This window comes from Triticum urartu, chromosome 2 (assembly GCF_003073215.2).
Source record: "Triticum urartu cultivar G1812 chromosome 2, Tu2.1, whole genome shotgun sequence".
Classification (NCBI taxonomy): Eukaryota; Viridiplantae; Streptophyta; class Magnoliopsida; order Poales; family Poaceae; genus Triticum; species Triticum urartu.
The window spans coordinates 507796742-507822541 of NC_053023.1; the positions used below are offsets into that span (position 1 = coordinate 507796742).

The following is a 25800-nucleotide window of genomic DNA, read 5'->3' on the forward strand; positions in this document are numbered from 1 at the left end:
TAGTTTTTCCTTTTTTTTGTAAAATATGTTTAAATTTGAACGAACTCGAACGTATTTGCGTTGTGTTTGCGCCGAATTTAAACATTTTAAAAATCCGTGGGGAGGGGAGGGGCGCGAGTAAAGACATCACGCCTCCAGTGCGCGGTTTAGCACCGATATGTCCTCAGGGGGCGATTTTTTGCCTCTTCTGAGGGGCCAACAGCTGGAGATGCCCTTATGCTCAACTTGAAAATGGCATGGAGCGTGCACAGACATAGTTAAGCATCTTGGCCTTTTCACTTGGTTTAAACGGGCAGCTCTGTGCGATCAAAGCCGCCTGAGAATGAACTATCGTGCTGATGCATGCAGATGAACTACTACCGGGTTTGACACACTGCGACATGCATGCACCGTCAAACGTACGCGCCGGTGCTTCCCTTTCCGTACAGGCGTGGCGAGATGCGTCGTGGATGCATTAAAGCATGTGCCATGTCAGGCCAAGAGTGCCAATGATGCTCAGAAACCTGTAATTTACCACGACCCACGATTTGTCGACGGATCAGTCGGTGACTCCTGCCGAAGTACACGCGCAAACTTGAATGTGGACGGATGCGAGCGTGACTGACCCTACATGCTAGTACTATTAGCAGTATATCACTCTGGCGAACTGTAGGCAGATGGTACGGCTTAACTTGGTGCCGACGGGCGACGGCCGACCATTGCCGGATTCCCCTACCACACCACGCACACGTCCTACCGTCCTAGATGGGCTCCCTTTGTACTGTAGGTACACCCGAACTGTTTCAGTATGTATACGGGGCAACGTATGCACAGGCGCCGACCGAATTTTCAGTGGCCCCTCGCACCGGCCTGCGTTCCATGGCACGTGCCAGATCGCCCGCCGTACGATCGAAACGGGCAGAGCGGCAGGTCTTATCAGCCAGCGGCGCTTCACGGCCGCGGCACGTTTCGCTGCCCCCACGGCCAGGCCAGGCCAGGCCCCAGCGCAAAAGTGGCGGCGACATTCAACTCGGATCTGAAGCCGCGACAGTCGCGCACGTCCGCCCTGATCCTGTGACATGGGGCAGCACATACACGCTCAGGGCACGGCAGAGGTCGGCAGCGCTTGCTTCTGCCTGTGGGCAGGCACTGCTGTATCTGGCCTGTTTCTCTCTCTGTCGCAACGGTGGTTTTTTTTTTTTTAAGACAATGTCTCTACGGCTCTACGGTGGTGGTCTTCTAGTAGGAGTAGGCCAGATTCGCGTTGCCCGTATGGCCGCGAGGTCACGGGCCGGGTCGCCCATGGCCCATGGCAAATGCCTCCTAAACAGGGCCTTAAGTGCCCGAAAGCAGAACGGGCGCTCGCGCGTGGTGCCAGATGGGCCGCAGCCCACGGGAACTCCTATTCGCCGCGTTCTGCGGCAAGTAGTCGTCCCTTCGCACAGGGCGCGCGGCAACTGGGCAGGCCCATTCGAGTTGAACTGAAGCGAGTTGTCTGGCGAAAAATGGACAAAAATAATAAGAAAAATGGACAAAAATAATAAGACACAGGAGCTGGGATTCGAACTCTAGACCAGCTGCTTGTGCATGTATTGAGTTAACCAGTACACCAGGAGAATCTTCTTAACATACTGAGCAGAAGTAACTTAAAAGAACTTTGTTCAGTGGCGAAAACTGAACATTACTTAGAAAATTGCAAACAATGTTAGAAATTTCGAACGTTTTATTGAAGTTACGAATAAATTAAGAAACGCGAATAAATTTATAAATTTCTCATCATCTTTTTAAACTACGAAGAATATTTCAAATTCTGGATTTTTCAAATTTGTAAACAAAACTCAAAAAAATGGAACATCTTCCAAAATTTTGAACAATTCATTTAAAACTCGATCATTTTCCAAATAACATTTTTGGAAACATGAACATTTCCCAGAATTTTTTTTTGAAAACTTAATTTTTTTGGAATTGGTGAACAAAATTTTAAAATGGGGACAACTTTTTAAATTCAGAACAAGTTTTTTTAACTGAGAACAATTTTGAAAAGGAGAATATTTTTTATATACATGACCAAACAGTTGAAGTGGAAACTTTTTTCTAATGCTTCGAACATTTTTTGAAAGTGCGAACATTTTTTATATAGGTGAACATTTTTCGGCTGCGTAAACTGAACATGATTTAAAAAACTAAGAACATTTTTTGAAAAATTTGAAAAACAAGAACATTTTTTCATACATGAACAAAAATTTGAAAATAAGAACATTTTTTGAAATGTGTGAACAATTTTTTTGGAATTGGTGAACAAAATTTTAAAATGGGGACAACTTTTTAAATTCAGAACAATTTTTTTAAACTGAGAACATTTTTTATATACATGACCAAACAGTTGAAACGGAAACTTTTTTCTAGTGCTTCGAACATTTTTTGAAAGTGCGAACATTTTTTATATAGGTGAACATTTTTCAGCTGCGTAAACTGAACATGATTTAAAAAATAAGAACATGTTTTGAAATTTGTGAACAATTTTTGAAAACAGGCATTTTTTTAAATCCATGCCATTAATTTTCAAATTTCTCAAAAATGAACAAAAATAATTTGAACAATTTTTGAAAAAACAGGAACATTTTCTGAAAATTCGGAACAAAAATTTGAAAGCAGGAACATTTTTTGAATTTATGAACAAATTTTGTGAAATGGGAACATTTTTTGAATTTTTGAACAAAATCTGAAAAACAGGAAAAAAATTGAAATTCGGATTTTTTTTTAAAATAAACTTGAAAAGAAAAAAAGGAAAAGAAAAAAGAAACAGAAAAAAAGAAAAAAGAAAAATAAGAGAAATAGAAAAACGAAAAACGAAAAAGAAACTGAAAAAGAAAAAGCCCGTTCAGGAACCTTCTAGAAGGTTCCCAAAACCGGAAAAAAACGGCTGGAAACATCATAGAAGGTTCCAAAAACCGGGGTCTGCTGTAACGCTAAACGGGCCGGCCCACTCGGTCGCTCCCTCGCACCTGCCCTGTGCGAAGCGTCGACTACTTGCTGCAATGAGCGGCAAGTAGGATTTTCCGCAGCCCACCGAGGAGCATCACCACCGGACCACTCAGTGTCCGCCCTAAAGAGAGCTCCTCCTCGGCGCTCGTTGCGCCGCCTAGCGAAAACAGCGCTCACGACGCGCTCGAATGGGCCGGCCCAACAGCGCGAGGTTGCGCCCCGCTCGCTCGCCTGTTTCTATCGATCACCGTGGCGCTCGAGAACGCTTTGTTCCATCGCTCGATAGGTTCAGTTGACCTCGTTGATCAATTTAGTTGACAACGTTGACCTTCTCTTTAAAAAAGGTAATCTCTTTAACAAAACTTCATCAATTTTTGGAAAAAGTTAATCTACTTGAAAAAAAGTTCATCAATTTTGAGAAAAGTTCACCGAATCGAAAAAAAGTTCATCGAATTTGAGAAAAGTTCACCGAATCAATGGATTTTAAAAAACATTTCATGAATTTGATAAAGTTCATCAATTCTAAAAAAGTTCATCAATTTTGAACATAAAAATTGAAAAGGTTGATCGAATTTGAAAAAAGATCATCGGATTTGAAAAAAAGTTCATCGGATTTGAAAAAAGTTCACCGGATTAGAAAAAAGGTTCGCCGAATTAGAAAAAAGTTCACTGGTTTTGAAAAAAGTTCACCAAATTTCAAAATAAGTTCATCGAATTTTTAAATGGTTCATCCAATTTGAAAAAAAGTTCATCGGATTTGAAAAAAGTTCATCGGATTAGAAAAAAGGTTCGCCGAATTAGAAAAAAGTTCACTGGTTTTGAAAAAAGTTCATTGGTTTTGAAAAAAGTTCACCAAATTTCAAAATAAGTTCATCGAATTTTTAATTGGTTCATCCGATTTGAAAAAAAGTTCATCGAGTTTTTCACAAACTCATCAAATTCGAGAAAAACTCCATTGATTTTGTAGAGGAAAAACTCATGAAGAAAGAAAAGTTTCACAAATTTGAAAAAAGAAAAGAAGAAGAAGAAAGAAAACCTGTACATAATCACGCCAACTGAACTGCCCTGGTGGTTGTCGCGTCGCGCTCGGAACTCGCCTGTCATGGTTCGAAACCCAGCTCTCGCGGAGTTTTAGCTGTTTATAGAAAACAAAAAAAAATCGAAAATGGGCCGGCCCAATGTGACAAGGGGGGGTATGCGCCCGTTAGTAGAAACAACTGTACCAGGCGCTTGAGTTTTTTGCTGTTTAGAAAACGAAAAAAAAAATCGAAAATGGGCCGGCCCAATGTGACAAGGGGGGGTATGCGCCCATTAGTAGAAACAACTGTAGCGGACGCTTAAGGCGCCGAATAGGAACCAGCCGTTTAGATGGCGATTTGTCTCAAAAAAAAAAAAGATGGCGATGGCCCGACAAGCACCGAGAAAACAAAGATATATCAGGACACAGCACCTAAAAAAATGGGACGATATATCAGGACACAGAACCAAATCTTTTGCGGCATCTGGATACATACATGTACATGTGCAGTATTAAGTTTGCTATTTTGCCATGATGTTTTGAGGTGTTAAACAATGTCAACACCGCATACATGAGATGAAATTAGAGCCCAACCCCTCAAAGAAACCAAAAGATCAAAGGAGAAGCTCTTGTTATTTCCCTACCTAATATCAGGTTTCAAGTCCTTCCTGGTAAGAACAGACACAGTTCCCCCTTCTATACAACCTAGCAACGATGAAAACGAAACAGATCATAATGGCTTTCTGTCTGCTCTTGTCAGGCCATGACTTGTGTGTAATGCGCTTGTTATCACCCCATGACCTGATGATGGTTACATGGACTGGGCTTTTTTAACATTTGCCGTCCGGTTGCTCAGGCTGACAAGGTGGTGAAGCCACACGACCAACTCGAGTATGTAAGCCTCTGTCCTTGCCTTGTCGGCGTGGTAGAGCGTCTCGATCACGTCCGGTCGACCAGGTCCTCTTCCAACCCGCTCGGTCCTGAATGACATGGTAAACAAACCACAGGAATTTCATCGGTAAGAAACCATTCTTATTTCTCTGCGAAATGTAATAGCTAGGACATTGGACAAATTCCCCTGCTTACCCTGATTTTGCCCATTCACTAAACCGCAAGAAGCCTCGGGCACTGAGATTCCACTCAAACGTGCAACCAAACAGACATCAGAAATAGCTATAATTCATTCAAACTGAAAAAGTTACTGAGAATTTTAAAACACTGGTCAGATGTGTGTGCGGTACCAGGTGGTATTGATGGCCATCGGAAGAAGCCATTTCAGAGTTCTCTCCATCATTACCCTTATCTGATCAATAGTGAGCTGCAGTAGGAATTCACGATTTAGGATGTGAAATGTTTGTTGATGGGGGTGCTCTCTCTCTCTCTCTATCTACTTGTATTACCTCCCGAGGCATTGAGGAAGTTCTTAATTTATTTGGTAGAGCCAACCTGACCCTTGGTGGCAATCCTTGGTAAAGGGCATCTCTTGAATTTGCGGGTACATACCCTGACCGAGAAACCTTAAACAAACAAACAAACAAACAAAACTTAAATGTGCTGCCGTGCTGCCTCTCACATACTAGCTACTGGATATTGGTCTCTGGAAGTGTCATTTACACTTCTTTGTCCAGCCACTTGTCTTTGGTGGATTTTCCTTTTTTCTATAAAATATCCATTGACCTTTTACACTAAAGATATTACAGATGATGAACTAGAATTCACCGAGATGTCCTGCACACAACACCTCAAGAGAACTGCTACCCGGGTGTACAGTACTCTTCAAACACAGAGATTGTTGTTTTGAGAAATGTTCACTCAAAACTTTCTAAACATTGGCATTGATATCTTTCTAAATATTTAAATTGAACACATGAAAACTATGTGTGTACACATACATGTCTACGGAAGTTCTTTCATAATACTCCCTCCATCCCAAAAAACTTATCTTAGATTTGTCTATATACGGATGTACCCAGACACGTTTTAGTGTTAGATTCATCCGTATCTACATAAATCTAAGACAAGCTTTTTGGGACGGAGGTAATATTATGATTTCATTGGGTTCCATGAATATCTTACAATAGATTTTGGCGCTAAAAGTTGTGCTATCAGGACATGTCATGTCTCTCTGTACTACTGAAACTGATACAGTAAGATCGCAAAAGCAAGCGAATATCACCAGATTCTTGAGCTGAGTTCTCAAAAAGAACTGAAGAAACTTACAATGCCATAGATCTGTATGATAGTGTTTGCATAGTGCAATGCAAGTCCAGCAGGTCCTAGTCTCTGACAGTTCACAGCAGAACTCAGTTCACCTCCATCTACAAATGCATTAAAAGGATCAGTTGGAAAAAGGTGCGACTAATTCAACACAAAACAACCACGGGATTACCATAAGTTCCATATGAGAAATTGATCTCAACATGTAAATACTGGACAATGTCAACAAGCTTCTCAACAACCTGTAACAGGGAATGTATGTTATAGGCAAATACATGACACACCAACAGATCATATGAAGTAAATTCTATAGGAAAAGTTGGTCACTTGTTCCAATGTCTTTGACCACAGAGATCTTTTCTTCAAGTTCTTCACGTAACTTCTTTGGGTCTTCAACTCGAGTTTCACAACTTGAATATTATCTCCTGCAAAGCTATCTGATCAGCGTAAAAACTGCGAACAGTAAAAGGTATGTTGCCATGACAACCATGCACAGATGGATTTGGATTTAGAAAATATCAATGATAAGGTTTAAACAATGCCCAAGCTTTGACAGTCTGCATAAATATCATTTTTATGCATTGGACAGAGATGAAGAGGCAAAAGTATTTCCATTTTAAAAAATGTTGTTACACAAGAAACAGAAATACCTTTTTCAATCTTATTTGAACTTCCACTTCCCTTTAGTTGACAGCGGTAATCTTGCTCAAATCTATCCAAGGCATGTAACTCATGATATAAATCCTGGAAAAAGAAGGTCAAAACCAGATAATCTATTTGCTCAAATGATATCTTGAGAGTAGAGAACAATGCTTACAGTTGTACGTTGAACAAGAGCCATCAGCTTTTGCATCTCCATTGTGGCTGTTTCTTTCAGCTGCTTCTGGGGTACACTTTCTGATTCTAGTCTGGACACCAAGGGGATAAATATCATTCAAGTCAAACAACATGTATGACCCTATGCTGCTCGTCAAAGCAGGAAGTTTCTTACTTTACAAAATAGCGGTCCAGATTATGCCATTGAGGATTTTTACAACGGTTGCCAAACCTGACAATCTCTTGCGAAAATACTTTCAGCTCTTCCCTGGAAACATTAGACAGGGTTCACAAAACAGTCACAGTAAGAGTAACCAGAAAGTCAGTCACAGTGGCCACTGAGGACAAATGTACAATCTACCTTCTGTCATTAGCTACAATCCGCATCAACTCGCCCATGTCACTGGAAATCAAATTCTGCACGCCTTCAGAAGGAAGCACCACCTGTTTGAAGTATGTGACAGAGTCTTCCGAGAGAGATTGCATAACACTTGCGCCTTTCAGTATTGTGTTAGCAACCTCAAAAGCTAGAATTGATATCTGAGTCCCTTTGGTCGTCCTAGAAATAAAACCACCATCCGGGGTTAAGGTTGTCATCAGGCAGCCTAGTGTGTCTAGAATTTCCACTGCTCTCCCATACCCGGCCATGCCGGCTGCACCAAGCCCTGAACCTGTTCTAGAAACCTGCTAACAAAGGCGAAGCATTTCAGGACATACTACATTTGAATAATGTGATTAAACTAAACGTTATACGAGCTAGGCGCAAGTCGTTCTCCTGCATTAGGAAAAATCTGCACAATTCAATCTTTTTTCTAAGATTTAACTCTAATCATTTGAGTGTATCCTAAGGTCATTCCAATTACGAACATAGCTGAATAAACAGAAAAAATTACTGTGTGGTAACATTTATGAATTCAGCTAAAAATGGCTCTGCGAAAGAAAAGAAAAACATTCCGTGCTTATGTACCACTTGCCTTGCTTGTTCCATTGTTTCCAGATGTGTCTTTCGTCGACTGAGATGCCGCCATTTTCCCAGACACAGATGTCTCCGCTGATGTTGATTCGTGCAGCTTACTACTTCCGGAAATAAAGAAGCCATCATCCTTGGGGGACAAGATAAAGGATCGGCTCGTCGACTCCATATTATCTCTGACTTTAGCTTCCCAAACACAGCTGACCTCCTGTTTGTGTGCAAGGTCTATTGAGTCAGGTAACTCGGTGATACCGCCCGCTGGATCATCGAACTCAACATCGGCGACGCCAATACTCCTTCTTGATTTCAACACTGCAAAAGAACAGACGTCACACATGAACAAGCTGTTTTCAGTAGCTAGTCTACTCCTACCTAGTAAGACACTGCAAAGCACCAGCAACGAATTACGAAGAGGCGGTAGACATACTGTAGCAACCGTTGCAGTCCATCCACGGGAAGCCCGTGCCCACAACCGCAAGCACGGCATGGAGGGACGCTGCTCCGGCGAGACCGGCAGACGCCGCCCGCTCGCTGAAGAAAGCGTGAATTCTCCGGATTTCCGCTCCAGCCCCGGCGGCGTGCGGAAGGTGCTCGACGCAATGCGCGAGTCAACGGGGGCGGGAAAAGGAGAGCCTCTCCCCAGCAAGAAACCAAAGAGAGCTCGCAAGGACGACCAGACTAAACAAGTGAGAGATCGAGAGGGGAAGGCGAGCTCGGCGGAAGCTCGGGGATGTAGCTGGGAGGGGAGGGGAGGGGAGCATGGGGGACGGGAGGCGCGGCTTTTTCAGGCCGGATTTGTTTTTGCTCGCCGCGGCAAACGAGACATGGGAGACGCAGACAGGCCACCGTTTCTGGCACAAAAGAATTGGGCGAGACGAAGGCGAGAGTCAGCGCTCTGACCCCGTCGCTCTCTCTTGAGCGGGCGCCCGTGCGCGCCTCGGGATCTCCGGATGGTCTGATCGGTCCATCGATCGATCGCCGGACGCGGCCGGCACGAGGATGCGATCCTGCGGTGCGGTGGTTGGGGCTGGCCTTGCCTGCCGGCCGGCCCCGGGTAGCGTCCGAATGTGGATCGCTTCCCTGCTCACCGGCTGTCTGCCTGCTCATGGTTCTTCCAAGTGCCGGGCACGTTCGTGCACAATATTGTTTTCTTCTGGCAGACTATTCGTTCACGTTGAGAAAAGGAGCATGTGCGAGATGTTTATTCCGGTCTTTTCTCACAATTTATCCACTTTATTTTGGGCAATCCAATTCGGCTCTTGGGAGCATATGCTCCTGCCCATCAAAAATGTTTTTCTTTCAAATGTCAATTTTTTTTGAAGAAAAATAGATGTGATCATTGTCACACCAAAACGCTACATACAAATTTTTAGGAGGAAACCTTAAGTTTTTTTATCTGTGCAAAAAATAGCAAGTCAAACGGCAAATGTTACACTTCTTTTTGTTTTTGTCACCAAAAGCACTGTCATCCCATTTCGCATGAAAATTGACAAGCACACTTGTTACACTAACAAGAATATCTAGGAAAAATTTCAGAATTTTTAAATTTTATTTACTATTTATTCTGAATTTACTATTCAATAGGAAGCATATGCACCCAAGAGCCAAAACGTCTTTATTTTGGGAAAATATACTTTTGTCCAGCCGGGCAATCAAATGTGAAACATTCGCCACGTCGTCCGCGCCACATGCCATTTGCAATGTGGCCCTTATCAGCGACGAACACAGAAATAAAATGGAGGATGTGCATGCTAAATTTTATTTTCTACCTTTTTTGAGGTGATTTTATTCTCTACCTAATCCAAGGGTCATACAATATATGACAAAAGAATAATATAAACATAGCTCAGTATGAAGTCTCAGAACATTCTAGTTCAATGTTAAGCAATGACATCAATTGTATATGAGCACGAAGAAATTCCACAATTCAATTGCATTAATCAATTCTAACCTATAAGGTTCCTAGCCAACTTGGCTTCATGAGGCTCCCTTGCGATTGGGCTTCGTTGGCCGTTGGATCGCAGTGAAACTTGTCTTCATGGTATATATATATACACTAAGCAGTAAGCAATGGTATCGGTTCTACCTTGTTGTCTTGCGGAAGTGGTGATGGACTGATGCCTCGGGCGTTGGGGATGCAGCTCGCCGATGATGTTATGACTGCCTGACGGCCTGAGTCTAGTGAAGAGCAACTGAGCCCGATGCATTGAGTGACAGAGCGTGTCTCCCGGTCCCGAACCGAGTGACTTGGCCAGTGGCACCCTGGCAGGTTGATGCGCTGCTGGAGCTCGCAACAAGGTGAGGGAGTGACGGTGTCCTGGACTAGGGGGTGCTAACCACGTCGGCCTGCCAGTCATGGGCCGGGCCGAAGACCCCCAGGCAACCAGAGAATGGGCCATGTTTACCACGACCCATGGCGTACTAAAGATGGAATCGTCTAAAGACTAGGCGCACACTTCAAGACATATTCAAATTATTGGCAAGCTTATCCCTAGATGTAACCGACCTACATGTAACCCTAGGTACCCCCAGTCTCTATATAAGTCGAGGGGTTTAGTCCATAGGGTAGAGCTTAGAGACATTCACATACGATCTCGAGGTAGATTATCGTGTACTTTGAACCCCATCACATTAAATACAATCAAAGCAGGACGTAGGGTTTTACCTCTTCGAGAGGGCCTGAACCTGGGTAAACATCGCGTCCCTCTTCTGTCCTATTACTATCAAGCTAAGATCCACAACTCGAGACCCCCTACTCGAGATCCGTCAGATTCAACATCGACATGCATGGCCCATATAGGTCCCGTTGTGTGGTCAAAGCAACTCGATGGGCCATCCTCGGATCGATGACAACATTGGCCGTGGGAAGACCTTCTTCCCCGGGCAAATTTTTGTCTTCGGCAGCATCACACTCTATGCCGATGCGACTGGCCACCTCAACCAGATCAAGAATTTCGCTCCAGGTCAGACCATCAGGTTTGGAAACGTGGAATACACTTCGGATACCCATGGCTAACTCGCATTCTTGGGTTGGGTGTAAAACCAATCCGAGGACATCACCGACGCCGTCAAGTCGATCTCGGATTCAATGTTGGAACAGGACCATGACGCTGGTCACACATCGGATCTTCCTTCAAGCTCAAAGCAGAACACTGCCTCGTTGGATCAAACGTGAAGTTTGGCCAACAAATCCCTAAGGCCATGTCATATGGGACCTCGGATAAGCTTCATCTAAGCCCAGTCTTCGTTCAAGATATGGGTGAGGCCGACATGGCACTTCTGAACAAGAACTTAGATCAGGTTCAGAGCCTTGCAATCTCGGACAATCAACCCTTGGTTTACGATTGGATCTGGGACAAATATGGATAGATTGGAATTTTAAAACCACCCCACCCAGCTAGTCGCTAACCGTCGAGAATTTAACCGACTTCCTAGCGTACGTTAATAACCCACAAGTATAGGGGATACACGACAGTCTTTGAGGGTAGTATTTCACCCAATTTATTGATTCGACACAAGGGGAGCCAAAGAATATTTATTAGCCTTAGCCGTTGAGTTGTTAGTTAAACCACACCTGGAAAGTTGTTTCTCTATGGCAAAGTGTTTAGTAGTACAATAGTTTGATAGTTTTGATAGTAACAACAACGGTAACAATAGTAGCGGTAACGGGAACAGTAGCAGTTTTGTAGTGATTGTAACAGCAACGGCAACAGTAGTATCTTAGCGAAAATCAATATGAGCACAGCGTAGGCATTGGATCAGCGATGGATATTTGTGTGGATGACATCCATCATGTAACAGTCACAACCTAGAGCGATAAACAATAGCTCCAATTCATCAATTCAATGTAGGCATGTATTCTGTATATAGTCAAGCGTGCTTATAATAAGAAATTGTATGACACCTTTTGTCCTACCCTCCCGTGGCAGCGGGGTTGTTTGGGCATATTTCTCCCTTAGTGGTTTTGGTGATTGAGACAATAACTTTGCAGACTAATCATGTGCATTGTGTTGGGGAATGTAGCATGCAATTTCAAAAATTTCCTACGCTCACGCAAGATCTATCTAGGAGATGCATAACAACGAGAGGGGGAGAGTGTGTCTACGAGGCCTCATACACCGAAAGCGAAAGCGTTTGACAACGCGGTTGATGTAGTCGTACACCTTCACGATCCGTCCCGATCAAGTATCGAAAGTATGGCACCTCCGGTTTCAACACATGTTCAGCTCGATGACGCCCTCGCCTTGTTGATACAGCAAGAGGGGCGAAGTAGTAGATGAGTTCCAGCAGCACGACGGTGTGGTGACGGTGTTGATGAAGAACAATCTCTGCAGGGCTTCGCCAAGCACAACGGAAACTATGACGGAGGATAAACTAGAGGGACGGGGTTGCCGGCACACAGCTTGGTGTTTCTTGATCTGTCTTGGGAGCTAGCCCTACCCCTCTATTTATATGTTGAGCCCTGGGGTCGAAACTTGGAGTAAAAGCCTCCTCAAAGTCGGTTTTGCCCGAAAGGTAAGAGTCCTTCTCGGACTCCAGGGCTAGACGCCAGGGTTCCTTTTGCACTTTCCAAAAGCCTCATGGGCTTTCCCCTTTGGACCAAATAAAGTGTTCTCATACCCAAACATTTCGGGAAACATCCGGAACCCCCTTCCGGAGACCAAACACTATTATCCCATATATCAATCTTTACCTCCGGACCATTCCGGAGCTCCTTATCATGTCTGTGATTACATCCAGGACTCCGAACAACATTCGGTCACCAACATACATAACTCATATAATATTATATCATCAACGGACGTTAAGCGTGCGGACCCTACGGGTTCGAGAACTATGTAGACATGACCAAGACACCTCTCTAGTCAATAACCAATAGCGGAACCTGGATGCTCATATTGGCTCCTACATATTCTACGAAGATCTTTATCGGTCGAACCTTATGACAACATACGTTATTCCCTTTGTCATCGGTATGTTACTTGCCCGAGATTCGATCGTCGGTATCTTCATACCTAGTTCAATCTCGTTACCGACAAGTCTCCTTACTTGTTCCGTAATACATCATCCCGCAACTAACTCATTAGTTACATTGCTTGCAAGGCTTCTTATGATGTGTATTACCGAGAGGGCCCAGAGATACCTCTCCGATACTGGGAGTGACAAATCCTAATCTTGATCTATGCCAACCCAACAATAACCTTCGGAGATACCTGTAGAGCATCTTTATAATCACCCAGTTATGTTGGGACGTTTGATAGCACACAAGGCATTCCCCCGGTATCCGGGAGTTACATAATCTCATACTTGAAGGAATATGTATTTGACATGAAGAAAGCAATAGCAATAAAACTGAACGATCAATATGCTAAGCTAACGGATGGGTCTTGTCCATCACATCATTCTCCTAATGATGTAATCTCGTTCATGAAATGACAACACATGTCTATGGTTAGGAAACTTAACCATCTTTGATTAACAAGCTAGTCTAGTAGAGGCTTACTAGGGACACGATGTTTTGCCTATGTATCCACCACTACAAAAAAAGACACATCCGTGACATTTTGGGCCGAACGATTTTTTTTCTGTCATACATATGACACTTCTATGACGATAATTGTGACAAAACCCGGTATCATCATAGATGTGGTGGGCTCCTACTTCTATGACAAAAATCATGACAGAAAATGGGCTTTTCGTCCTGGGCGGGCCGGAGACGCAGCTGCATGACATTCTTTGGGCCATCCATGACGGAAAAAACTGTGGTAGAAGCGAGGGCGAGGAAAATTTTGAGGAGTTCCCGGTTACGGTGGGAGGTCGGGGGCCGAGCGATGCGCGCTTCTCTCGTACACGTACGCGCGTGTGTGCGAGGCATTGGCTCTAACTGAACCCGAGCGATTGCACTGTAGGCTACGCGTTACTGAACCCAAGCGATCGATCGATGGCTGTTAACTGAACCCGATCGAGCGATTCCTTCGCTACTGCTGCTAACTGAAGCCGATTGATGCTGCCTCTGGATGAACAGTGAGCGTTGCGCGGGGGGGGTTTGGATGAACAGTTCCTGGTGGGGGTGGATGAACAACCCCGTGGTGTTGCCTCTGGATGAACAGGACCCCGATCGATCGAGCCGGTTGGGGCTGGATGAACAGGACCCCGTGGAGGGCTGGATGAACAGGACCACCCCGTGGAGGGCAGGATGAACAGTAGACGGTGGAGGGCAGGATGAATAGTAGCCCGTGGAGGGGTGGCTGAACAGGAGCCCGTGGAGAGGGCTGGTTGAACAGTAGCCGGTGGAGTAGCGCGTGGTGGAGGCTAGATGAACAAGAGCCCGTGGATGAACAGTCGTAGGTGGAGGCTGGAGGAGGTCGACGGTGGATGAACAGTAGCCCGTGGAGGCTGGAGGGGGTCGACGGTGGAGATGAACAGTATCCTGTGGAGTCCCGTTTTGCGGTACGCCACACCCCTCCTGATGAACAGGACCCCCGTTTCGACCGTAGCGCTCCAACACAAGTCTGTTTCGTCCGTTTTGCGGTACGCCACACCCCTCCCGATCAACAGGACCCCCGTTTCGACCGTAGGAGGTCCGTTTCCTCCGTTTTGCGGTACGCCAGACCCCTCCCGATGAACAGGATACTGTTTCAAACGTGGCCGGTCGAACACAAGGCCGTTTCCTCCGTTCTGCGGTACGTCATGCCTCGTTTCCATCGCATGTTCCGTCCAAGCCCTCCCGATGAACACGACGCATTCCGTTGCCTCCCCATGAACACGACGCATTATGCTGCCTCCCCATGAACACGACGCATTCCGTTGCCTCCCTATGAACACGACGACGACGCTGTTTCTTCGTTCCGACCCAGCCATGTACACGAGCCCTGACCGTACGTATGCGCGAGTAGGTGTTCGAGACCCCGCCCATATGTACACATACGTGGCCGTATTTTCTTTCTTGCACCCTGGCCGCTGTACGTACGTGTACATGCTACGTGCGTGCCTCTACTACGACACGTGCGCGCCTCTACATCGACCAGTATATATGTACGTACACGTTTGCGACCAGAATGACAACGCTACGTACGCTTCGACCAGGTGGGTCCCGACTGTCAGGCACTTCCTTGCGTGCGAAGATGTAGCTGGTGGGTCCCAGCAGTCAGGGGCAACCATTTTTTTCACGAAATACGGTGGCCCGTTCGGTGGGTCCCCGCTGTCAGGTGGAGGAATAATTATTTTGCGCGTAATAAGGAGGCACTTCCTTGCTACGGCCGTGGACCCAGCTGTCAGCATCTCCACGCACAGTACTCTTTCGATGGAAGCCGGTCGTTGACCACATTGACCACGCCGCGCTGAGAGCACCACGGCGGTGGATGACGGCGAGGCCTAGGAAGGGGACGACGCGGAGCCGGGGAAGACGCGGTAGTGGAAGCCCGCGCGGAGAGGAGTACGAGGGTTCACTGGTTCGGCTGCGGTGTGAGGCTGCCGTCGCCGTAGGGCCTGGCCAGCGGTGGGAATAGTAGGGGACGATGAGGCCTCCGCGGCAGCACAGCCGGCCACGGGAGGCAGGAGCATGCGACACGACCGGCGCTGCTTTGGGCGGCTGGAGCAAGAAGACCAGAGGTTGAAGAAGCACTACGGCCGTTGGATGGACATCGTATGGTCACTGGAGCTAGAATCGTTCATATTGACTAAGTTGACAAAGCCCTTCGTCCCCATCAACTTAGTAGGCCCACAAGTGAGCCTCCCACCAAGGTGGGTCCCAGCTAGCCGGGGGAGTATTCATTTTTTTTGCGTAATAAGGAGGCACTTCCGGTGGGTCCGAGCTGACAGCGGGGGGAACGTTTTTTTCACGAAATACGGTGGCCCGTCCGGTGGGTCCCAGCAGTCAGGGGGAAACGATATGTTTCGCAAAATACTGGTGGCCCGTCCGGTGGGTCCCCGCTATCAGGTGGAGGAATAATTATTTTCCGTGTAATAAGGAGGCACTTCCTTGCAGTTGTCGTGGACCCAGCTGTCAGCCTCTCCATGTACAGTACTCTTCCGATGGAAGTCGGTCGTTGACCACATTGACCACGCCGCGCCGAGAGCACCACAGCGGTGGACGACGGCGAGGCATAGGAAGGGGACGACGCGGAGCTGGGGAAGACGCGGCAGTGGATGCCCACGCGGAGAGGAGTACGAGCGTTCACCGGTTCGCCTGCGGTGTGAGGCTGTCGTCGCCGCAGAATAACAGGGGGTGTGGGTGAATAGAGGGATGCCCTGGCCAGCGCTGGGAGTAGTAGGGGGCGTTGAGGCCTGCGCGGCAGCACAACTGGCCACGGGAGGCGGGAGTAGGCGCTCCCGCCGGTGCTGCTTTGGCGGCTGGAGCAAGAAGATCAGAGATTGAAGAAACACGACGACCGTTGGATTGACATTCAACAGTTACGTCTGCTAGAATCGTTTGTTAACGTATATAATAACTAAAAAAAATCTTGCATACGCGTCAACTAAATAGGCCCACAAGTCAGACCACTCCCTCTTTTTTTAATAATTTATATATAGCTCATGGCAACTTCTTATGCAATTTATTGCAGTCGTTTTTTTGGTTGGCCAGGGTCAATTTCGCATATTTCTATGGGTTCCAAACTATTTTTAATACCGAAATGTCCAACCAGATTTAAAGTACTTTGAAGATATATTTAAATTAGGTTAATGCCTAGTGAAATAGGAATCTGAAAATGTAATAAAATTCAGAAATTATAAAGTAATTGCCAATTTGTCATCTGTTTTTATATTTACAACTCATTTCATATTATTTTCAAGATTTGCAGGCGTCTTGAAAGAGTTGCAGCCCATCAGGGCGTAGAAAAATAAGTAGGCTTGGATTGGCTATTCTTTAAAAAAAATAAACTGGGCTCATTTTCACAAAGAAAAAATAGCTGGGCTGGTCACATGGTGAACATAAAATATAAGCCTGGGCTAGACGGGCCACAACCCAGTTCAAACCCTGCTCCGTCTCAACAATACCAAACAAAAAAATACTGCTCGAGTAGCTACGTCCCAGGTGTCAGCCGATCTTGTGCTGTTCTCTTGTCTATTGACTATATACGCTCACAATGTCGTGGGTCCCAGATGTCAGGAAAACACTAGGAGGAAGCATTTTATTTTTCCATACGCTGACGTGGCGGGCCCCTACTGTCATCCTCTCCACATACTGTTGGAAATATGCCCTAGAGGCAATAATAAAAGGATTATTATTATATTTCCTTGTTCATGATAATTGTCTTTTATTCATGCTATAATTGTGTTATCCAGAAATCGTAATACATGTGTGAATACATAGACACCAACATGTCCCTAGTAAGCCTCTAGTTGACTAGCTCGTTGATCAACAGATAGTCATGGTTTCCTGACTATGGACATTGGATGTCATTGATAACAATATCACATCATTAGGAGAATGATGTGATGGACAAGACCCAATCCTAAACATAGCACAAGATCGTATAGTTCGTTTGCTAGAGTTTTTCCAATGTCAAGTATCTTTTCCTTAGACCATGAGATCGTGTAACTCCCGGATACCGTAGGAGTGCTTTGGGTGTACCAAATGTCACAACGTAACTGGGTGACTATAAAGGTATACTACGGGTGTCTCCGAAAGTGTCTGTTGGGTTGACACGGATCAAGACTGGGATTTGTCACTCTGTATGACGGAGAGGTATCTCTGGGCCCACTCGGTAATGCATCATCACAATGAGCTCAAAGTGACCAAGTGTCTGGTCACGGGATCATGCATTACGGTACGAGTAAAGTGACTTGCCGGTAACTAGATTGAACGAGGTATTGGGATACCGACGATCGAATCTCGGGCAAGTAACGTACCGACAAAGGGAATTGTATACGGGGTTGCTTGAATCCTCGACATCGTGGTTCATCCGATGAGATCATCGAGGAGCATGTGGGAGCCAACATGGGTATCCAGATCCCGCTGTTGGTTATTGACCGGAGAGTCGTCTCGGTCATGTCTACATGTCTCTCGAACCCGTAGGGTCTACACACTTAAGGTTCGGTGACGCTAGGGTTGTAGAGATATGAATATGCAGTAACCCGAAAGTTGTTCGGAGTCCCGGATGAGATCCCGGACGTCACGAGGAGTTCCGGAATGGTCCGAAGGTGAAGAATTATATATAGGAAGTGCAGTTTCGGCCATCGGGAGAGTTTCGGGGGTCACCGGTATTGTACCCGGACCACCGGAAGGGTCCCGGGGGTCCACCGGGTGGGGCCACCCATCCCGGAGGGCCCCATGGGCTAAGTGGGGAGGGGAACCAGCCCATAGTGGGCTGGTGCGCCCCCCTTGGCCCACCCCATGCGCCTAGGGTTGGGAACCCTAGGGGGCGCCCCACCTGGCTTGGGGGGCACTCCACCCCTTGGCTGTCGCCCCCTAGGAGATCCCATCTCCTAGGGCCGGCGCACCCCCTAGGGGGCCTATATAAAGGGGGGAGGGAGGGGCAGCCGCACCCTTGAGTCTTGGCGCCTCCCTCTCCTCTGCTACACCTCTCCCTCTCGTAGTAGAACGGCGAAGCCCTGCTGCGGTGACCCCTGCATCCACCACCACGCCGTCGTGCTACTAGATCTTCATCAACCTCTCCTTCCCCTTGCTGGATCAAGAAGGAGGAGACGTCACGCTGACCGTACGTGTGTTGAACGCGGAGGTGCCGTCCGTTCGGCGCTAGGGTCTCCGGTGATTTGGATCACGTAGAGTATGACTTCCTCATCCCCGTTCTTTGAACGCTTCCGCTTGTGATCTACAAAGGTATGTAGATGCAATCCGATCACTCGTTGCTAGATGAACTCATAGATGGATCTTGGTGAAACCGTAGGAAAATTTTTGTTTTCTGCAACGTTCCCCAACAGTGGCATCATGAGCTAGGTCTATGCGTAGTTCTCTTTGCATGAGTAGAACACAATTTGTTGTGGGCGTAGATGTTGTCAACTTTCTTGCCGCTACTAGTCTTATTTTGCTTCAGCAGTATCGTGGGATGAAGCGGCCCGGACCAACCTTACATGTACGCTTACGTGAGACCGGTTCCACCGACTAACATGCACTAGTTTCATAAGGTGGCTGGCGGGTGTCTGTCTCTCCCACTTTAGTTGGAGCGGATTCGATGAAAAGGGTCCTTATGAAGGGTAAATAGAAGTTGACAAATCACATTGTGGCTTTCACTTAGGTAAGAAAACGTTCTTGCTAGAACCCTATTGCAACCACGTAAAACTTGCAACAACAATTAGAGGACGTCTAACTTGTTTTTGCAGCAAGTGTTTTGTGATGTGATATGGCCAAAGTTGTGATGAATGATGAATGATATATATGTGATGTATGAGATGTTCATGCTATTGTAATAGGAATCACGACTTGCATGTCGATGAGTATGACAACCGGCAGGAGCCATAGGAGTTATCTTTATTTTTTGTATGACCTATGTGTCATTGAGAAACGCCATGTAAATTACTTTACTTTATTGCTAAACGTGTTAGCCATAGTAGTAGAAGTAATAGTTGGTGAGCAACTTCATGGCGACACGATGATGGAGATCATGGTGTCATGCCGGTGACAAGATGATCATGGAGCCCCAAGATGGAGATCAAAGGAGCTATGTGATATTGGCCATATCATGTCACTATTATTATTTGATTGCATGTGATGTTTATCATGTTTTTGCATCTTGTTTACTTAGAACGACGGTAGTAAATAAGATTATCCCTCATAATAATTTCAAGAAAGTGTTCCCCCTAACTGTGCACCGTTGCGACAGTTCGTTGTCCCGAAGCACCACGTGATGATCGGGTGTGATAGATTCCAATGTTCACATACAACGGGTGTAAGACAGATTTACACATGCAAACACTTAGGTTGACTTGACAAGCCTAGCATGTACAGACATGGCCTCGGAACACAGAAGACCGAAAGGTCGAGCATGAGTCGTATAGAAGATACGATCAACATGAAGATGTTCACCGATGTTGACTAGTCCGTCTCACGTGATGATCGGACACGGCCTAGTTAACTCGGATCATGTTATACTTAGATGACTGGAGGGATGTCTATCTGAGTGGGAGTTCACTGAATAATTTGATTTAGATGAACTTAATTATCATGAACTTAGTCTAAAATCTTTACAACATGTATTGTAGATCAAATGGCCAATGTTGTCCTCAACTTCAACGCGTTCCTAGAGAAAACCAAGCTGAAAGACGATGGCAGCAACTATACGGACTGGTCTGGAACCTGAGGATCATCCTCATAGCTGCCAAGAAAGATTATGTCCTACAAGCACCGCTAGGTGAAGCACCTGCTCTCCCTACAGAACAAGACGTTATGAACGCTTGGCAGACACGTACCGATGATTACTCCCTCGTTCAGTGCGGCATGCTTTACAGCTTAGAACCGGGGCTTCAGAAGCGTTTTGAGAGACACGGAGCATATGAGATGTTTGAAGAGCTAAAAATGGTTTTTCAAGCTCATGCCCGGGTCGAGAGATATGAAGTCTCCGACAAGTTCTTCAGCTGTAAGATGGAGGAAAACAGTTCTGTCAGTGAGCACATACTCACTATGTCTGGGTTACATAACCGCTTGACTCAGCTGGGAGTTAATCTCCCGGATGACGTGGTCATTGACAGAATCCTTCAGTCGCTTCCACCGAGCTACAAGAGCTTTGTGATGAACTTCAATATGCAGGGGATGGAAAAGACCATTCCTGAAGTATTTGCAATGCTGAAATCAGCAGATGTAGAAGTCAAAAAGGAACATCAAGTGTTGATGGTGAATAAAACCACTAAGTTCAAGAAAGGCAAGGGGAAGAAGAACTTCAAGAAGGACGGCAAGGGAGTTGCCGCGCCCAGCAAGCAAGCTGCCGGGAAGAAGCCAAAGAATGGACCCAAGCCCGAGACTGTGTGCTTTTATTGCAAGGAAAGTGGTCACTGGAAGCGGAACTGCCCCAAATACTTAGCGGACAAGAAGGCCGGCAAAACGAAAGGTATATGTGATATACATGTAATTGATGTGTACCTTACCAGTACTCGTAGTAGCTCCTGGGTATTTGATACCGGTGCAGTTGCTCACATTTGTAACTCAAAGCAGGAGCTGCGGAATAAGCGGAGACTGGCGAAGGACGAGGTGACGATGCGCGTCGGGAATGGTTCCAAGGTCGATGTGATCGCCGTCAGCACACTACCTCTACATTTACCTACGGTATTAGTTTTGAACCTCAATAATTGTTATTTAGTGCCAAGTTTGAGCATGGACATTGTATCAGGATCTCGTTTAATACGAGATGGCTACTCATTTAAATCCGAGAATAATGGTTGTTCTATTTATATGAGAGATATGTTTTATGGTCATGCTCCGATGGTGAATGGTTTATTCTTAATGAATCTCGAGCATAATGCTACACATATTCATAGTGTGAATACCAAAAGATGTAAGGTTGATAATGATAGTCCCACATACTTGTGGCACTGCCGCCTTGGTCACATAGGTGTCAAACACATGAAGAAGCTCCATGCAGATGGACTTTTAGAGTCTCTTGATTACGAATCATTTGACACGTGAGAACCATGCCTCATGGGTAAAATGACCAAGACTCCGTTCTCAGGAACAATGGAGCGAGCAACCAACTTATTGGAAATCATACATACTGATGTGTGCGGTCCAGTGAGTGTTGAGGCTCGCGATGGCTATCGTTATGTTCTCACCCTCACTGATGACTTGAGTAGATATGGGTATGTCTACTTAATGAAACACAAGTCTGAGACCTTTGAAAGGTTCAAGGAATTTCAGAGTGAGGTTGAGAATCAACGTGACAGGAAAATCAAGTTCCTGCGATCAGATCGTGGAGGAGAATACTTGAGTCACGAATTTGGCACACACTTAAGAAAATGTGGAATAGTTTCACAACTCACGCCGCCTGGAACACCTCAGCGTAATGGTGTGTCCGAACGTCGTAATCGCACTCTATTAGATATGGTGTGATCTATGATGTCTCTTACCGATTTACTGCTATCATTTTGGGGCTATGCTTTAGAGACTGCCGCATTCACTTTAAATAGGGCTCCGTCGAAATCCGTTGAGACGACACCGTATGAATTATGGTTTGGGAAGAAACCTAAGCTGTCGTTTCTAAAAGTTAGGGGATGTGATGCTTATGTCAAGAAACTTCAACCTAAAAAGCTCGAACCCAAGTCGGAAAAATGCGTCTTCATAGGATACCCTAAAGAAACTATTGGGTATACCTTCTACCTCAGATCCGAAGGCAAGATCTTTGTTGCCAAGAATGGATCCTTTCTAGAGGAGGAGTTTCTCTCGAAAGAAGTAAGTGGGAGGAAAGTAGAACTTGATGAAGTATTACCTCTTGAATCGGAAAGTGGCGCAACTCAGGAAAATGTTCCTGTGGTGCCTGCACCAATTAGAGAGGAAGTTAATGATGATGATCAAGATACTTCTGATCAAGCTCCTACTGAAATTTGAAGGTCCACAAGGACACGTTCCGTACCAGAATGGTATGGCAACCCTGTCTTGCAAATCATGTTGTTAGACAACGGTGAACCTTCGAACTATGAAGAAGCGATGGCGGGCCCAGATTCCGACAAATGGCTGGAAGCCATGAAATCCGAGATAGGATCCATGTATGAAAACAAAGTATGGACTTTGACTAACTTGCCCGTTGAGCGGCGAGCCATAGAAAATAAATGGATCTTTAAGAAGAAGACATACGCGGATGGTAATGTGACCATCTATAAAGCTCGGCTTGTCGCTAAGGGTTATCGACAAGTTCAAGGGGTTGACTACGATGAGACTTTCTCACCGGTAGCGAAGCTGAAGTCCGTCCGAATCATGTTAGCAATTACCGCATTCTATGATTATGAGATATGGCAAATGGACGTCAAAACGACATTCCTTAATGGTTTCCTTAAGGAAGAATTGTATATGATGCAGCCGGAAGGTTTTGTCGATCCTAAGAATGCTGACAAGGTGTGCAAGCTCCAACGCTCGATTTATGGGCTGGTGCAAGCATCTCGGAGTTGGAACATTCACTTTGATGAGATGATCAAAGCGTTTGGGTTTATGCAGACTTATGGAGAAGCCTGCGTTTACAAGAAAGTGAGTGGGAGCTCTGTAGCATTTCTCATATTATATGTAGATGACATACTTTTGATGGGAAATGATATAGAGCTTTTGGACAGCATTAAGGCCTACTTGAATAAGAGTTTTTCAATGAAGGACCTTGGAGAAGCTGCTTATATATTAGGCATCAAGATCTATAGAGATAGATCAAGACGCCTCATAGGTCTTTCACAAAGCACATACCTTGATAAGATATTGAAGAAGTTCAATATGGATCAGTCTAAGAAGGGGTTCTTGCCTGTGTTGCAAGGTGTGAAATTGAGCTCAGCTCAATGTCCGACCACGGCAGAAGATATAGAAGAGATGAGTGTCATCCCCTATGCCTCAGCCATAGGTTCTATTATGTATGCCATGCTGTGTACCAGACCTGATGTAAACCTTGCCGTAAGTTTGGTAGGTAGGTACCAAAGTAATCCCGGCAAGGAACACTGGACAGTGGTCAAGAATATCCTGAAGTACCTGAAAAGGACTAAGGAAATGTTTCTCGTTTATGGAGGTGATGAAGAGCTCGTCGTAAAGGGTTACGTCGACGCTAGCTTCGACACAGATCTGGATGACTCTAAGTCACAAACCGGATACGTGTATATTTTGAATGGTGGGGCAGTAAGCTGGTGCAGTTGCAAGCAGAGCGTCGTGGCGGGATCTACATGTGAAGCGGAGTACATGGCAGCCTCGGAGGCAGCACATGAAGCAATTTGGGTGAAGGAGTTCATCACCGACCTAGGAGTCATACCCAATGCGTCGGGGCCGATCAAACTCTTCTGTGACAACACTGGAGCTATTGCACTTGCCAAGGAGCCCAGGTTTCACAAGAAGACCAGGCACATCAAGCGTCGCTTCAACTCCATTCGTGAAAATGTTCAAGATGGAGACATAGATATTTGTAAAGTACATACGGACCTGAATGTAGCAGATCCGTTGACTAAACCTCTCCCTAGAGCAAAACATGATCAACACCAGAATTCCATGGGTGTTCGATTCATCACAATGTAACTAGATTATTGACTCTAGTGCAAGTGGGAGACTGTTGGAAATATGCCCTAGAGGCAATAATAAAAGGATTATTATTATATTTCCTTATTCATGATAATTGTCTTTTATTCATGCTATAATTGTGTTATCCGGAAATCGTAATACATGTGTGAATACATAGACACCAACATGTCCCTAGTAAGCCTCTAGTTGACTAGCTCGTTGATCAATAGATAGTCATGGTTTCCTGACTATGGACATTGGATGTCATTGATAACGAGATCACATCATTAGGAGAATGATGTGATGGACAAGACCCAATCCTAAACATAGCACAAGATCGTATAGTTCGTTTGCTAGAGTTTTTCCAATGTCAAGTATCTTTTCCTTAAACCATGAGATCGTGTAACTCCCGGATACCATAGGAGTTCTTTGGGTGTACCAAACATCACAACGTAACTGGGTGACTATAAAGGTATACTACGGGTATCTCCGAAAGTGTTTGTTGGGTTGACACAGATCAAGACTGGGATTTGTCACTCCGTATGACGGAGAGGTATCTCTGGGCCCACTCGGTAATGCATCATCACAATGAGCTCAAAGTGACCAAGTGTCTGGTCACGGGATCATGCATTACGGTACGAGTAAAGTGACTTGCCGGTAATGAGATTGAACGAGGTATTGGGATACCGACGATCGAATCTCGGGCAAGTAACGTACCGATTGACAAAGGGAATTGTATACGGGGTTGCTTGAATCCTCGACATCGTGGTTCATCCGATGAGATCATCGAGGAGCATGTGGGAGCCAACATGGGTATCCAGATCCCGCTGTTGGTTATTGACCGGAGAGTCGTCTCGGTCATGTCTACATGTCTCCCGAACCCGTAGGGTCTACACACTTAAGGTTCGGTGACGCTAGGGTTGTAGAGATATGAATATGCAGTAACCTGAAAGTTGTTCGGAGTCCTGGATGAGATTCCGGACGTCACGAGGAGTTCCGGAATGGTCCGGAGGTGAAGCATTATATATAGGAAGTGCAATTTCGGCCATCGGGAGAGTTTCGGGGGTCACCGGTATTGTACCGGGACCACCGGAAGGGTCCCGGGGGTCCCCCGGGTGGGGCCACCCATCCCGGAGGGCCCCATGGGCTATGTGGGGAGGGGAACCAGCCCATAGTGGGCTGGTGCGCCCCCCTTGGCCCACCCCATGCGCCTAGGGTTGGGAACCCTAGGGTGGGGGGGCGCCCCACCTGGCTTGGGGGGCACTCCACCCCTTGGCCGCCGCCCCCCCTAGGAGATCCCATCTACTAGGGCCGGTGCACCCCCTAGGGGGCCTATATAAAGGGGGGAGGGAGGGGCAGCCGCACCCTTGAGTCTTGGCGCCTCCCTCTCCTCTGCTACACCTCTCCCTCTCGCAATAGAACGGCGAAGCCCTGCTGCGGTGACCCCTGCATCCACCACCACGCCATCGTGCTGCTGGATCTTCATCAACCTCTCCTTCCCCTTGCTGGATCAAGAAGGAGGAGATGTCACACTGACCGTACGTGTGTTGAACGCGGAGGTGCCGTCCGTTCGGCGCTAGGATCTCCGGTGATTTGGATCACGTCGAGTACGACTTCCTCATCCCCGTTCTTTGAACGCTTCCGCGCGTGATCTACAAAGGTATGTAGATGCAATCCGATCACTCG

The 25800-nt window shown here is 46.0% G+C and overlaps 1 protein-coding gene across 3 annotated transcripts; it reads right to left on the minus strand.

The window, feature by feature from the left end:
- Window positions 1-4433: 4433 nt before the first annotated feature.
- Window positions 4434-9074, minus strand: LOC125538308 (protein PSK SIMULATOR 1-like). 3 transcript variants are annotated; one of them, XM_048701571.1, is made up of 14 exons: window positions 8416-9074; window positions 7990-8300; window positions 7656-7699; window positions 7377-7574; window positions 7191-7283; window positions 7017-7107; window positions 6850-6943; window positions 6527-6636; window positions 6372-6441; window positions 6203-6300; window positions 5383-5499; window positions 5224-5300; window positions 5069-5110; window positions 4434-4962 (listed from the first exon to the last, which is right to left on the minus strand). In XM_048701571.1, exons 1-14 carry the CDS (start codon window positions 8435-8437, stop codon window positions 4794-4796), a joined length of 1536 nt encoding a protein of 511 aa, XP_048557528.1. In that variant the 5' UTR covers window positions 8438-9074; the 3' UTR covers window positions 4434-4793. The 3 variants fall into 3 exon arrangements, with proteins under 3 accessions (XP_048557528.1, XP_048557526.1, XP_048557527.1); XM_048701569.1 differs by having other exon boundaries at window positions 7377-7699; window positions 8416-9071; XM_048701570.1 differs by having other exon boundaries at window positions 6527-6624; window positions 7377-7699; window positions 8416-9070.
- Window positions 9075-25800: the final 16726 nt, after the last annotated feature.

Coding starts and splice junctions, on each gene's coding strand:
- LOC125538308 (XM_048701569.1), bottom strand. CDS start 8,437: ATGGACTGCAACGGTTGCTACA. Junction 6,442..6,526: donor GGTCAAAGACATTGGAACAA/GTGACCAACTTT, acceptor TCCCTGTTACAG/GTTGTTGAGAAGCTTGTTGA. Junction 5,111..5,223: donor ATGGCCATCAATACCACCTG/GTACCGCACACA, acceptor GTGGAATCTCAG/TGCCCGAGGCTTCTTGCGGT.